General features: G+C 37.6%; 1 protein-coding gene across 2 annotated transcripts in view; it reads left to right on the top strand.

Moving 5' to 3' along the window:
- RELN (reelin) overlaps positions 1 to 16,128 on the top strand; it is a 275,939-nt gene that overhangs the window by 129,585 nt on the left and 130,226 nt on the right. For both annotated transcript variants that reach the window (XM_064421959.1, XM_064421958.1), the window contains exon 8: positions 3,947 to 3,998. In XM_064421959.1, the coding sequence (XP_064278029.1) occupies positions 3,947 to 3,998 (52 nt within the window). The remainder of the gene's footprint in view (positions 1 to 3,946; positions 3,999 to 16,128) is intronic.

Raw genomic sequence — 16,128 nt, 5'->3', positions numbered from 1 at the left:
CAGAAACATCCCAGTGTTTTAAACAATCGACGCTAACCTGTTGCGTTCACATTTTCTAAAAAATCACTTTTCCCAGGATTCTTCTGGGAAGCTGAGAAGACTCAGAGGAAAAGGAAAACAAGTCTTATCATTATTATGATAAAAATGTATAAATAAATTCTTATATATATAATTTTATATATGTTTATATTATTCATTTCTCTCTCCTCTGTTTTGCTCATCTGGAATGTGTTTGGAGGTTGTTTACCCGCAGGTGATTGTTTCATTGGATTCTGGTGTGAGTTGTTTTGTCTCATTGGTCAATCAGTGCCAAGCTGTGTTGGGACTCTGGAGAGAGTCACAAGTTTTCATTATTATCTTTTAGCATTCAGTAAGTTTCCTTTCTGTATTCTTTAGTATAGTATAGTATTCTTTAATATAATATAGTATCATAAAATAATAAATTAACCTTCTGAGAACATGAGTCAGATTCATCATTCCTTCCTGCCACAAGGGTCTCTGCAAATACTGTACTAACCAAAGGTTATTGCAATAGTTGCAGTAACCTTTGTCCCTTTGCAAGGGGCAGTCTCTTGATCCAGCATGTATCCAAGTCACTTAAAGTATCTCTGAAATACTGAAAAGTCAAGGACATAGAACTGTGTTTTCGAACTGGCATCATTCTCTTTTAATATCCAACAATTAAATAGAGACAGGGTTCATTTTTCTTTTATTATTTTATTAGTCTTGTCCCGTTTTTTCTTGTCCCTGTTGACAAATGTTAATTTGGTTGTAAAACACCACTTGTGAACAATGCATCCTACAGACTTAAATGCAGCCTGGAGCAAGCACCTGCCAGTCTCAGGGAAGTGTCTGTAACAGATTGAGTCATGATGAATGGGACAGAATTAATTTTGTTGGGGGTGGTTTGGTCATAAAATTGCTGTAAGAAACAAGTGCAATTTGCATTAACTTGAGGTCATCTGGATGTGGAAAATGAATTGCAATCCATAAACCAGTGCCCACATGCTGATGCTGAGCAGCTAGCTGCAGTGATGTACATATAAGGGGATCTTTGGAAAGAACTGAAAAATGCAAAGGCCAGATCAAAGCCCATGTAATTCAGAATTAATTTTCATGTTTTCAACAGTCTTCTGAATGGAGGGAGGGGCTGATTAGAGCTATTTGAAGAGCAAACATGGAAGAGGGCCATAAAACACAAGTGGTTTTGGCCAGGCATCTTCCCTTCATTTCAGAAACTGACAATTCTTTTCACAGGGTTAATTTTACATCCTTAACTGGGAGCAGAATTACACAAATGCAATGTAGATATTGCTGATGTGGTGCATAAAAGTCATCAACACATATAAAACTAATTTAGAGATTTTACAGGTAAAAAAAGGATTTCCCTTGCAGCCAGCTCCAGCCAGGGGATCCTGTCAGGGATGTTAAATGGCCTCTCTGCTACTTTGCATCCTGTTTGAATGTGCTGTGCTTTGCTAACTGCCTTGAGAATGCCTGCCTTGGTTTATGTCCTGGGTAAAAGGGAAGTCACACCACTGGGGTGTTTTCCCATTTTTCACATTCATTTTTAGTTGTAGTACTGAGTATAGGTAACACTACTTGGAAAATAATCTACGTATGATATTTAGCAAACCCAGGGTCCCAGCTCTGAGGATTTTGAACTGTCGTTCATTAGCTGTCTTCTCCCTGCTGATATGCAATATAGACTATCCTTAGTAATCAGGAACTGGCTTCAAAATCCAGTCTTGGACTGCATTTGTCATATTGCTGTGTGGTAAAGTAGCACTACCATGGCATCAGGAATTTGGAAAACATTTGTTATGCTACCAAAGTGGTGTGATTAAATAATCATCTGAATAAAATCATCATGCTTATAAACAGTTACCAGCCTAAAAATGAAAGTATTTATAAATATTATGGCAGTGCTGCAGAAAAATCAAATCCTTCTGCAGGAACATGCTAATGGCTTAACACCATGGATGAGCACAGGAGTGTTCAGGCCAGAGGTGATCTAGTTCTATTTTTGAGTATAGACATACATTTAAATACCTACTGTCTTAGAACCAACCTGTTTCTCATTTTTAGTTTTTTTGACAATTTAAAACTTACGTCTTTCTGTCACAAATTTTAATACCTGTTTCATTTCTCCATGATTTCTATCAATCCTATTTTGACCCTGCTTGAAATGGATCATGAAATCTCTGTTCCTGCTAAGGGCTCCTAGTACATGAATTATTGCTTTAAAATACTTAGTCAAGAACAGTTGAATTCGCAAAATATTTTACATTAACAGCTCTAACAGCTGCTGATTTGCTACTTTGACCTCCTGATTTCCAGCAGCCACCTGTTACTGCAGGCAGAGGGTTTTTAGTACCAACTGTCTCTGTCTGTTGGTGGAAATTTACTGCTGCCAAAATCCTGGAAAGGTGTATAGCATCAGAGATGTTGCAAGTAAAGCAAAATATCTACCAAAAGCTCCCTACCATACTCTCTGCAGTGTCTGAACTAAGCAGTCCTGTGCAGAATTTTGCAAAAAATTTTAGTAAGTCTAGTGCTTTTTCCCAAAGCATTGCTGAAATGATTCACAGCACAGTCTAAATCTACATGAGTGTCTCTTCTGTGATAACTGATATGTTTAACTTCTTTGTGATATGAGCTACTGAACCTCAACAAAGATTTTGTTTTCAAACTATGACTTGCACAACATAATTAATTGAATGAAAACTAATATAATAGGTGCTCTTAACTCAAATCAGAAAGCAATTTATTATTTGGCAGGGTAAGTGTGATACCTAATACTGAATTGATCTTGGCAGAATGACTTAAATGGGAATATGACTTTATTTTTAAAGGGGCTATGTAAATGCAGCTTTCCTATTTTTGCTTAAAAATTAAAATTACTACATATTAGAGTATGTAGTCTTTTTATCAGCTAATCTTCAGTGTTTTTCAGTGATTCCTTATTATTGCTTAATTTTTCTTTAATATTGATAAGAAATTCTTTTCTGTATGTAATAGGTATGTAGAAAAGAAACAGATCGCACCAAAACCTCACACTAACTCATACAGATCTCCATCCATTATTTTCAAAGGCATCATTTAATGAATAGCTCAACTAGGTTGAAGACTTCTTCACTGGAAGAAATCCAGTCCCTTTTGCTCTTGGATACCTTGCTTGTTAAGCAACAGTATTGTTAAATTCAACTTTCAAAATAAATTGAAAACTATTAGGTGTCCTACACAGCACAGTAGGGCTTTTTATTTTATAGCATTTTCAGGAGAACCATGCTAACCTGAACTACTGAAATCTGGAGGCATTCAAAGAAGGGAGAAAGAGAGGCCTCAGAGGAGGGTGGTTTGCTGAGTACAGGGTGAGCTGCTGATGTTTCTCTTTGGCTGGATGTCAGCAGTGGGTAGATTCTGCTACAACATTGCTCTGTACATACCACATAGTATCACCAAGTGTTTTTGTTTCGTTTGTGTGTAAGATTTAAGTTCCATTGTTTCCTATTAATAATGCATTATTTTAGGGTTAATTAATTTTATTTTTATTATTTATTTATTTAGTCCTTGTTCTGTGCAGGGAAAAGTGAGAAGTGTTCCATATATACAGATTTACACTAAGCTGACTATAAACCACAGAGATTTTTTCAATCTTCTAAAGAGTCATCAAGCAACCCTGCTGAACATAAATGTGATTTTTTTTTTTTTGGTAGAAATCATTATGGTGAAAAAAATTCTGGCTTTGACATAGATGAGCTTTCAATAACCAAAATGACATAACAAAAATGTCCACAATCACTCAATCTGAAAGGGCTGGTGATAAACAGTCCTATGCACTGGAGATGTGGGTGTCTAGAGATTTTCCATGCTTTTAAGAAAAACAAGTGATGAATGTATTGTTTTGCTCATCTAACAGAAATATTTGCTTCTCTTCCCATAGACCACCACTGGCCTTAACACAACTACTGCATCCGTCCTTCAATTTTCCCTCGGTAAGTTTAGATTACCCTTTCACCCAACAAAGTGCAAAAAATCCTTTCTGTAAAGGAAAATGGCCCTAAAGTTCAGGGTTACCTTTGTGGTTGATGTTAGACTCAACACGAGGGATGAAAAAAATCTTTTAAAACTGCAGTGTATTTATGCATCTCCTGACATGGAATTACTGTTTTAAATTTTGGAAATGAAAAGCTTCAGCAGATACTCTGATAAGCCATGTTTGAATTCTGGGGTTTTTTTCTCCTATTTTATAGCCTGATGTTTAGCATTATAATTCCTTGCTCTTTCACTGAAGTGTGATTATTTTTTCTAAAAAAATAGAAGGGTTTTGTCTTTTAACCCCCCGATATATTCCAAGTTACACCAACGTAGTGCTGATTTTAACACATTTGTACAAAGAGAACAGGTAGGGCAATTGAAGACTAAATGCTATTAAGTCCATATTATCAACAGCATAGTTGTATGCTATATTACTCAGAATACTGTGAGTTATTGTACATTTCACTGTGTATTTATGGCTATAAATTATGGTAGAGGCTGGGGCTGAGGGCAAATTTGGAACACACCTAATTTGTTAACTCATTTCTCAACATTGAAAATATGAAGGAAAAGTGTTCTAGTGATATAGATGGTTCAGTGAAAAAGCAAGCAGGAAATGTAGCCTGCTTTCTCTGTAGACCCCTGGATATGTGTTTCCAAATCATATTCCTATTTTTAAAAAAGTAATTCTCCAAATGTATCTCAGGAGATGTGTGATTAAACTCTGGAAATCTCAGTTGAAAATAAGAACAATCATGCAGCTTGGAAAACAGCTTGGATTTTTTAATGGATTGGAAATCAAAATCTTAGAAGGCTCAGAAATACATCATTTAATTTGTTTTTTACCTGAAATTGTTCATTTGGGTATTGGAAGTCATCAGTACCTGCTTCTGACTGCAGTGTTAATATATCTAAAGACTGGTATCTATCCTTTTATTTTGAATTACTAGTTTTAAAAAGCCAGAAAAAATGTCTCCAATCCTCAGCTGAATCAATGCATAAATATTGGGTACCTGAGATGAAAACCAGCCTGTTGCTGCCCTGCAGTTTCATTCAGACAGTGGAAGGGTAGCAGCTCACTTGATCCACTGGGATGTGCTGCTCACTGACAGAAGCACAAGGAGATGTGACTTCTATACTTGCAATGATGGAGGAATCCCACTTTTCATGAAAATTTGCAAAAATCTATTTTGGATTATTCCTGCAGTGACGCAGGGTGGTTAACAGCAGGGTAAGGTGAATGGGCTGGTAGGGTGTGTGCTGCCACAGCCCAGTGCCTGGTGTCTGCTGCAGGTGAACTGCACAACAGTGCAGGCTCCCAGAACCTTCAAAATGAGACTTGGTATTTCACTAGGAGCATTTGTGCCTATCAGATGGGAAGGGTCAAATAAAAAAGGGGTAAGAAATGGCTGAGCAGGAAATACTCTGTATGACAGGATTTTCATCAATATATCGTAACAATGCCTGAACCCATACCAGGAGCCAGTAAAATCCTCAGTATGATGGAGCAGAGAGGGTGGATACACATCCAAGTAAACCAAATTTCAGCCAGTTGAAAATGTATCATGTTTCCCCATGTGCCTGTGATGAGTTTGAAATACAATGCAGATTGGTTTTGTAACTGATAGAAGCCAGCGTGAGCCAGGGACTGCTGCTGAGCTCAGCAATACTTGGCTTTAGAATCCAGTTTCCAGCTTATTCCCAAATGTCTGATTTAATCATAACCCCATTTAGGGACTGATCCAAGGGAATTGCTTTTTATTTTAAAGAGTGTTTACCACTTTCTATCAGCCATAGAATAGCTTAAACTGTAATCCTTTGGGGGTGTCTTTGTGTTAAATTTGTCACATAGCTTTGGCCTTGTTAAAGAGTGAACATTTTAATTTCTCTTGCCACTAATTATCAGACGGAATTTTGTATTTGCAGTTATATAGGAGGTAGAGAACTAGGAAATGAAGCTAAAAATTCTGAAGCTAAATTCTGGTTTCACCATGAATTCCAGATCCTTTTAAATGCTGCGGTCAGGGAGGGTAACAGACTAGTGAATTTTTCATTAGTTGATATTCTGTGTGATCTCCTTCATGCATCATGTATTTGGTAGTTTTGCTCTTTAAAGGCCAAGGCAGTTGGAAAGGTGCACTTAAAAAGAAGGCTTAATTAGGGTGAAAAGGTAATTAGTAAGGCATTTTCAGCACACAGGACAACATTAATGTGCAGTATCTTTTCTGAATGAGAGGAACTGCTGTCATGCAGCATCCACTCAGGACAGGTCCAGGGCTGGGGAGATATTTACACTCATGCACTCTGTGCCCAAGTGTGCAGAAAATTTTGATTACTGCAACTGTCTTAATCACCTATCACTACATTTCTCCAAGAGCCAACACTGACACGTCTAGCAGTTTCCTTAATGTTCAGTGGATTGTTAATTGAGATATTTAAAGCAATGCCTTTGGGCTCTCTCAGGCCAGAACATCTAATTCAACAGCTTGGGAATTGCAGGATATTGCACAAAAGCCTCTGGACTCAGCTGCCACACAACATTAGTCTGATTCATTAGCTGAAATATTCTCTATCTCCAAATCTGAGCCTCTTCCCCTCAGCTGCATCCCTGGGCTTCCCCAGGATTGAATGTGCTCTGTCATTCACATGGGCCACTCTGGTGGAAGGTGACTCTGTAATGAGAGATTAGCAACTGAGCTAAATACAGGCAGAAAGAGACACCAAATCCCATGGGGAGAAGGGGAAAGGCTTTCAGGGAGCAATGGCCAGGTGTGAGGTGTGCAGGTTGTTGTGCTTAAGCTTGTTCCTTGGGTGTTCTCCTCAGCAGGCGCTCTGGGGCAGTGTGGGCTGTGCAGGCTCTGCGTGGGCAGTTCAGCACGGGAGGTGCTTCCCATCCCTCCCTCTCTGCAGGGCCTCTGATGCAGCTCAAGATGCTGTGATGAGCATCAACACCCAGCCTGGCCTCCAGGGCAGGTGCTCCTTGGAGCCACGTGTGAAACAATGCGAAAATTGTTAATGGAAAATTAAATTTAAATTAAAATTAAAAAGCTTTGTTCCATTGTATGTGTAATATTGGTGTAAATGCTTATCTTGAAAAACGAAACCTCTTACAAGAATCTCAATATGATGTAAAATACTTTTCCAGCAATAAATAAAATAATTAATCTTGTCCCTCCACTTTTGGTGGACCCCGAGAATACCACAGAGCTGGCAAGGAAGGGGCTGCTCTCTGAGAACATTATTTGCTGTTAACATGAGAGACTTGGAGATGCATGGGCACAGGTGATCCTCAGTGCCTGAATGCTGCCAGGCCTTGGCACTGGAAATTCTTTAGGCATCTTCTCTGCATGGATCATATGCTTAATGCCCTAGCTATTGCTAAAGAAAAGACTTGACATGAATCCAATCTGGCCCATCAACCTTCAGTAAAACAGTTTTTAGTGAGGTTTTAGTATCAGGCTTTAATCTGTGAGAGTGCCTTTTGATTTTGCCAGATGGACTCTGTTTGTCCTCTCAGGAAAATCCCAGCAGATATTATCCAGAAGATGGGTCACTTATGTTGTGATTTGCTCACTGGTCTGGAACCACAAGCATTTGGACCTTACTTGCAGATTAAGAATGGCCCTTTTCTCCCTCTGCTTGTGAGATGGATAGGATAGGATAGGATAGGATAGGATAGGATAGGATAGGATAGGATAGGATAGGATAGGATAGGATAGGATAGGATAGGACCATTTCAGTGGGAAGGGATCGACAATGATCAGCCACCCACCTACTTCAGGGCTGACCAAGAGTTACAGTTTGTTGTTAGCTTCTTTAATATCATCCAGTCACTTCTCTGCCATCTATTGCAGCTTCCATTGTTCCAAATTATTTGACCAGGTTAACTGTTGATTAAGCATTTGACAAGTATTCCATAGAGGGTTCCACATGTACTAAATTAATCTATTACAATCACTAACAATACCTACCAGCAGTTTATCAATGTCCCTTAATATCTTTCTAATGGAACTCTATAGTAAGGGTAAAGGTGTATGTCTACTGGTTTCAATATGGTTAACATATTATTTAGAAATATTACTGTTGGTATTAACCTATTCAGGACTTTTTGGTAATTCAGGGTGCAGAGGTGTTGCTAAGGGTGTTACTACCTCATTATATAGCACCCAATTTTTCCCCATTTTCTATCTTCCTTCAAAGGAAATAAAATGCCAAACTCTCTGCTCTTACATACATAAATATTTCATTGGCAATCTTACAGTATAATCACTTAAACCAGTAACAGAAGTAATAATTTCTCCAATCTTGTTCAACACACTTTCTACTCTTGCAACTTTATTTTCTGGTTGAGTAATCACCCCTGTCTTCACTTCCAATTTCCTGAGCTTTTAAAGCCCATCAGACCATCAGCTGTACTTAACTGCAGAGTAATTGTATTACCTGTTGTGACATTACATTTATACTGTCATGTTTTTTAAGTGGTGAGGTGTATGTGCAATGCACATAGCAAGGATTTATATGTGGCTTCATTTATTTACAGTCTGTTTTTAATGCTGCTGATTTCACAGCCCTCTGTGACTGTAATTCAGAAAACTATTTAAAATCTGCTATTGATTGCTTTTAATTAGTTTATGAGTAAGGGTCACTGATTTGGATGCAGATCTCTGACATAATAATTCCAAAAGGTTTTCATGTCATGTCCTGCTTCACCCTAAGACATCAGGTTAGTGAATCATTAGCAGCAGACTTTATTTCTCTCCCTGAATTACCAAGGTCACTAGGATCTATGTGAAAGCTGTTTTACCCAGAAAAATCTATGGTCTCATGGTCTTGGTGATGGCTGTTGAAGACAAAGCATGGATAGTGTTCATCACCTTTACAAAGTAAAATGCAATTTTTTTCAGGCTTATTTATTCCACTTATCATTTGTAGCAGCAATTTGCCTTTGTTACCAGTGTAGTCTTGCAGAATTAAACTATAAAATTTATTGTATTATGTAGATAATGTAAATACTATTTTACCTTGATGTGTGCTCAATCTAGAGATTATTATTATTACATCATCAACATCATAATTAGAATTGTTGAATGTGCCCTTTGGATTAGTCCTTACCTGATAGGATTCTGTGCTTCAGAACTCACATTTACTTCTCTATTAACCTCAGCAAATAGAAAATCATGATGAACAAAAAATGATCTTACAAAAATAAATAGTGCAGCTGATTCACTGAGCTCCATGTATTTCTGTGGAGCAGTTTCTCACTGCTAGGGCTGTACCCTAGAGCAGCATCTGGAGCACTCTGCAGAGATGTGCATGGGATGATGATCCCTTCTGCTTCCCACCAGAAATACCCCAATTCCACTTTGGCTCAGCCACGAGAACAATGATGACTACATTTGGCCCCATGTAATAGTCTGGAGACATTTATCATTTATGTTCTTATCATGTTTTAATTCAGACCTGGTGGCAGCTGTTATATTGACAGTAGTGCTTTTATGCTGTTTATCCTCTGCTTGAATTCAGACCACTCGATAGAACATTTCCAAACATGTTTTGCTATGTAGGTCTTAGATTTGGCTGAAAGGAACCACTGCTGATAATTTTCTCTTAATTTCCAATTTTGTTTAGTCAGTTTTATAATTAGCAGAAGCTATTGGATGACTGACAAATGCTGTAATAGCATTTTGTGGGACAGCCTCAGCATAACTGGATAGAGATTTCCTTCAGATTTGCTAGGAAAATTCACTCACACATCTCTAGAGAAATACCAAAGTGAAAAACAAATCCCTTCTGAATTTAGCATGGAGGAGCACTTGATCGTGTGAATTTATCACTATCTTGTTATCTGAACACCAAAAAACCTCATAGAGGAAGCTGTGGTGCCAAGTGTTTTGGGCATGTTGAGCCACCTCCCTTGCTTTAGTCACCTGCATGGGTGATTCCCTCAGTCACACAAATTTCTTTCTCCAGTGCCTTCCAGGTTTCCTGTGCAGGCATGGCACATCCACACAGTTGTGTTCCCAGTGGTACCAGCAGGGAGGGGCAGTTCTGGTGGCCACAGATTCCTTGTTACTCGAGTTAGCTTCTGTCCCTTCTAAGCAACAAGAGCACAGCATTAAAAATATTCAAACCCTCAGCTCAGGTTATTTTGTCCTAATTTTTTTCCTATACATTTGGAAAAAGCTTGAGAATTTAATAAGACATAACTCAATACCAAAATTGGTGTCATTCACCATTCTGCGTTTCTTCTGCTTTCTTCATTTTCCATTCCCTCCCAATAAAACAATATGGATTTTTTTTTTTGGGGGGGGGTTCATTTTTTGCTTGGCTACCCAAATTGCCATTTGCTATTGTCTGACATGAAACCTACTAATTTTCCTTTTCTGGTAGAAAAACTGTTTGTGTTGATGCATAGGTTATACATTACATCTGATGTGAAAGAATAAGGCAGGTAAGTAATATCATCAAGTAATCTTCACATAGCATATGGAAGTGTTAGGTGGTGTTTATTTATGTCACTGAGTGTTACAAGAGGGGCTGCCTAGGTAACACCCAGATTGAAACCAGGGTTTAAAGTTGATGCTGTATTTGAGAGACATTTTAATGGCCTTGGGGCAAAATGATTTGTGTTGTTTTGGCTAGCCCAAGGTTACAATGAAATATTGTCTTTATTACTTCTGTACCAGGGTTTCTCAGCCACTGTTGGGACTTAAAATGTGAGCGTTAAAGATTTACTACATGGAGAAAAGCAGAAAAGATAAAGAGCCTCAGGATTCAGATCCAGGGCAGGTGGCTGTGCCACCACCTTGCAGTCAAACGTGGGCCATTGTGGAATTGGTCACTGCAAATAATGAATGCTGGATTACAGACAGACTCATCTTAATCCTGCTCATATCATTGTACATGGATAACACATGATTAAAAAGGTCCATTTTTGAATTGAACAACAGAACATCTGTAGTTCCCGGGGGAGGGGGGTGGCACTGAGAAGCCCTCAGCTCATCAAAACAATCCTGGCTGTTCCTTCAGTGGGTGAGGGACTGAAAAGTAAAAACAGATAAAAATAGAAAACCCTATCAGGAATTGCAAAAAACAATTTTTACCAAGCTAACTGTTATCTACCTGCATAGAAATTTAAAGGCAGGCAATCAGTTTTACTGGGTTTCAGAAAAGAGAGACACCTCAGCACAGAATTGGCTTGAGAAAAATGATTTCCCACATTTTCTTGGTGCCAGAGAATTTCAGCCAAAGAAAGGACTTTCATACCTGTATATTCAAGACAGCTCCTTTTACAAAGCAGTTCTTGAGACTGCTGTGTGAAAGGACCAATGTGTGTTTTCTATTGCCTCTAGACTGGACTGGCTGTAGGGATCTAAATAAAACTTCACGTGTTTTCTTGCAGGATTTTAATACCTTTACCAGCACCTTATGGTGCTCATTTTCTTGACTATAGACCTTCACAACTGCCTGCTAAACACAGTTACACAGAGCATCTCTTTCTATTTACTGATATGTGTTAGTGTACTACTGAGCTACTTTCACATGGTGTCATTTACTTTTTGCCCATCTTCACTGAGGGGTCACCCTCTCACTTAGGGGACTTCCACAGAATCTGACATTAACTGTTTAATGCCAGAAATGTTGAAGGGCAGAATGTGGGTACCCTAGTAGCAAATGCTTCCTTAACACAGGGGTTGCTATTTTGTCAGACATCCTAGAGCAACTGCAATTATTTTGGGAGCATTAATGATGCTATTGTTTCAGTAGCTACAGTTCCTGGGTGACCATTTCAGCCAGGTCTAAGCAAGTTTGCTCACTTTGCCTTCAGCAAGGTGCTTTGTTATAGGATGTTGGTGCACTTAAAAGGATGGTTAAATTTAGCATCATGTAATTATTTCTTTGGCAACAGATTTATTACCCAAGTACATACCTGCTGGCTGTATCTCAGAAAGAGACACTATAAATAGCTTTACATCAGAATAAATTGGACATTGGCATGAAGGAAACACAGCTTTCTGCTTGGCTTATTTTTCTCTCCTTAACGTTTTCAGCACAAAAAGCAATATGAATTGTGATCTGAGCTTGTTCATTAGAAGAGAACAAATTTGTGTGAGTGCAGGAAGCACATCAGATCTCTGAATATAAATAGACTAAGAGGAAGTTGAACCAGATAAGTATTTCCTCAGACTTCTCATCTAAAGGAAATTAGCTGCATTAATTCATGAAAAGTACATTTGCTGTTATTGGGAATCCTGGCAGGAGGTGGAAGGGATGGGACCCGTGGGTGATCACCTGCTCCATGCTCCAACCAGGATCACACACTGGGCAAGGACAGCCTGCTCAGAGCCCCATCCTCCTAAGGTTTAGCCTCAGATTAACTTTCAGGACTTCATTTAGGAAGTTCTTCTGATTGATTTTTATTAAATGTATTTACTAATTATTCCTCTCCTCATCTTTTACAATCTTACAGTGGGGGCTTTTAGCATGCTCATCAACCCTTTAGTTTTATTTAGATGTAAATTACTACCCAGTATTTCTGAAATGGAGCAGCAGCCTAAATCTGCCAGTGGAACAAAAATTAGCTGCTCTCAAAACCTGCAGAAAATAAATAAGTGAGACTTTATATGACTAAATTCGTAATTCTCACTATTGCTAAAGTAGATCAGATTTTTATGAAAGGCAAAGACAATTGGCATTTTTTTTCCTAGTGCCAGATATTTGTTTCAGATTGTTTATCAGAACACATACAAGAGTACAGACAGTTAAAATCCTTTTCCCACAAGGGAAAGAAAAGCAGCCAGCAATAAAAATATTTGTTTCCATGAACAGATAGATGATGATTACAAAATACGATGTAGTTCTTACACTTTTTAATTTGAATATTTTTAGAGATTCAAAATACCTATTTGTACTCTGAATTCACTCTACAAATAAGGAAGAGCTGTTTAAAAAGTCTAAAGATCTAAAATGTGATAATTTAAAATCACATTTGTAACTAAACTCAAAGTTGTGACTTCAAAGAAAAATAAAATTGCTCTTATGACCTTCTCTTGAGAAAATTTTCAGAAACAGAATGGAATGAACAGTGCTTTGCATATTTTTGTATCAGTGCATCTCATATATCCAGCATTAAATATTCTATATTTTAAAATGGTTAAAACTATCTTCTTCTTGATCAAAAGACAATATAAACATACACGCAAAAAATATCAGAACCCATGGACCACTCATTATTCCAATGTATGGTTTATTATATTGAAAAAACTATTAGCAAGCCAGCCAGATTTGACCACTAGTCATTTATATTATCCAGTTTGTCTTAATTCAAGTGATATCACGAAATTATAATCCTTAGCAAACACTAATCATTATTCATCCTGTTAACAAAATTAATAAATGTAATCTAGTGGTATTAGATTAAAGGGATTCTTCCCAGCACCCTTTTGTTTTTCAGACTGCATGCAGGACACAATTTGAACCCTTCTGCACAATTTTTGTGTGCATCTTTCTTGTGCAGTCCCCATTAGACTGATTCTCCCTAAAGCCAGCATTAGATATCTCATCTGCTTATCCACGGAAGCACTCACAGGAGCTATCAAGGAGTTGTCAAGAGGCAGAGGACATCACACTCTATAAGGAGCAAAATATTGCTTCCCTTGCAGATGGCACCCAGTTTTATCTCAGCAAAACACCAGTTCTGATCAATGTTGTTAAGAAATCTTAGAGACCAACAGATGTATGACTTGGGTTTCTGTAAATCTGACACAGTTGGAGGCAAAGCCATAGTGAGAATTAATTTTTCCTGCCATTGTCAGCCTGGATACAAATAACTGAATACCTGGATACAAGCAGCTGATATGTGGTGCCTTCATAACATCTCTCCTGAAATACTACACTCTCAGTACTGCTACCTACATGGCATTTAGAAAATAAAATAGCTAAAATATTCACCAGTACTTTAGATGGCCAAAATCACCTTAAGAAGACCTAAAATTAAAAAATACAAAAACCCATGACTGTTTCAGTTGGATATGCTGAGAGTGGTCAGTGCTTGTCAGGTCCTGGCTATGGGTTACCTGTGCTGTGAAACAAGCAGCAAAACAATTGAGAAACATACTTTTGTTTCATTTTACTATTCTTTCCTGTTTAGCTAAGCAGAATTAACAAAGCAGTTATTAGGACATGTTTAGCAATCCCATACTCTGCCAGTCAAAACCCTCTTCTATTAGCATCGGTGCCTGGATTCAACTTTAAGAAAATTTTGTTTTATTGAAATTTGGCTTGGGAAAAAATCCAAACATGTAAAGCTCCAGCCAAATAAATTACTGTTTCAGAATATTCAGTATATGGAAATGGCTGGGTTTTATAACAGAAGCTGCTCATAATTTTTGATAACAGACAAAATTGTTGTCTGAGCTTCAAATGTATTATTTAAAATTAAATCCATGAAGGTTGTCTCTACTCTAGCTTTTCTCTGAAAGTTTTGGAAGTCTGTGAACATCAGATTAAAGTATATGAAAAGGAGTAAAATAACTCCAAAGGAAAAAAAAATACATTGTTCCTGAAACACAAGGACAATCTTGCCTTATATGCATGTAGAGAAAAAATTTGGCTATTCTTTATTGCAGGATGGTTTGGGGTGCCCCCCACTCCCAATAGGTAATTACACATTCAAACCCTTAATATTGAAAGTATAATCCTAACTCTTAGCCAGATTTATCTAGCAATAACCTCACCAAGGCATCAATCTTGCTGTGACACACTCATCTTAAGGAATAAACAGCATTTTTTTCTCTAATGCAGTAGTTTACTAACACAGACTTGTTTACAGTAATCATCATGCAGGTTTTGCTACCCATTTTCAGGACTAATTCAAATCCTGAGCTTTCCTGATTTAAAGTAAACAAAATCTAATCTCATTCAAAAGGTTTAATGTACAACTTTTCCTTCAGAGGACAGGAATGTGTGAATATTTATGGCATGATATCCTGCTTCTTCTTCTCTGCTCAGAGCTGACAAACTGTTTATTACCATCCCTGGGAGCTGTGGGAAGGACACCTCCCTCTCAAGCTGAATTTTTTTTGGCCCCAATTCCTGTGATATTACTTGAGTTCTGATCATATTTTTGTTCAGAAAGTAAGAATATAGCTTTGCTGTTCAAGGTAGAGGCAAGAATCCAAAAAGCAGATTTCTATTTGAAATAAGCCTCGTTTAGGATTACTGAAATAACTGATAGGGACTAAGAGCCATAGTACTAAGTAATAGTAATATTGAAAGTAATACTGAAAATTATTTTGAAAGGCAGTGACTCATAAGACCATCTCAGTAAACCCTGTCCTGTAGTGCAATTGCATGTTCACCCTCCTCCCTTTCCTTGGGGAGAAATTCCTAATGTAAACTAGGATGTGTATCAGTTTTGTAAAAGATTCAAGTATCAGATCAATACTTTTAAATTTTTTTTGTTAGTTTGAGTTTTGCAGAATTAGATAGGTACATGAAAAATAATCTTAACCTCTTTTTGAGTCAAGAACATACAAAAAGAGGATTTAAACACTGATAAAAACACATTTGTCATCACATCTAGTAATTGCTGCTTGAGGACTTTCCCAAACTATCTTTAATCTTAATACAATCCACCCTGATTGTTAAAATAATAATAAAACTCAGTGTTTATCTTTCCTTTTTTTATTGTCTCCACTGCTCTTTTTCCAGTATCAAAAGTGAAATACCACACCTACCTTGTAAAACTATTTCTTTTAAGCAACAGCTTTGATCTTCATTGCATAGTTGAGGGTGTTCAGGTCTAGCAGACGACATTTTCACGCTGATTGTGCAGCAAATCTGGCCTTTTCCCTTTTTAAGCACCACATTTCAACTTCACTTTTTTAAGAGCACTGTACCAAAAGTTGATTGTAACACTAACTGGAATGGCACAGGTTATAAAGTCTATATTGCTGGTTATTTTTACTGTTTATGTTATTTTAATTTCTGCTGACATAAAACTCAGTATGTTGCTGTTTTACCTCACAGCCTTTGACTGACCAAAGACATCAAACTGGCTGTAATTCCCTGATTTTTGAACTGAAT

The sequence above is a fragment of the Passer domesticus genome, chromosome 5, assembly GCF_036417665.1.
Source record: "Passer domesticus isolate bPasDom1 chromosome 5, bPasDom1.hap1, whole genome shotgun sequence".
Lineage (NCBI taxonomy): Eukaryota > Metazoa > Chordata > Aves > Passeriformes > Passeridae > Passer > Passer domesticus.
This window is presented reverse-complemented; position numbering and strand designations above follow the sequence as displayed.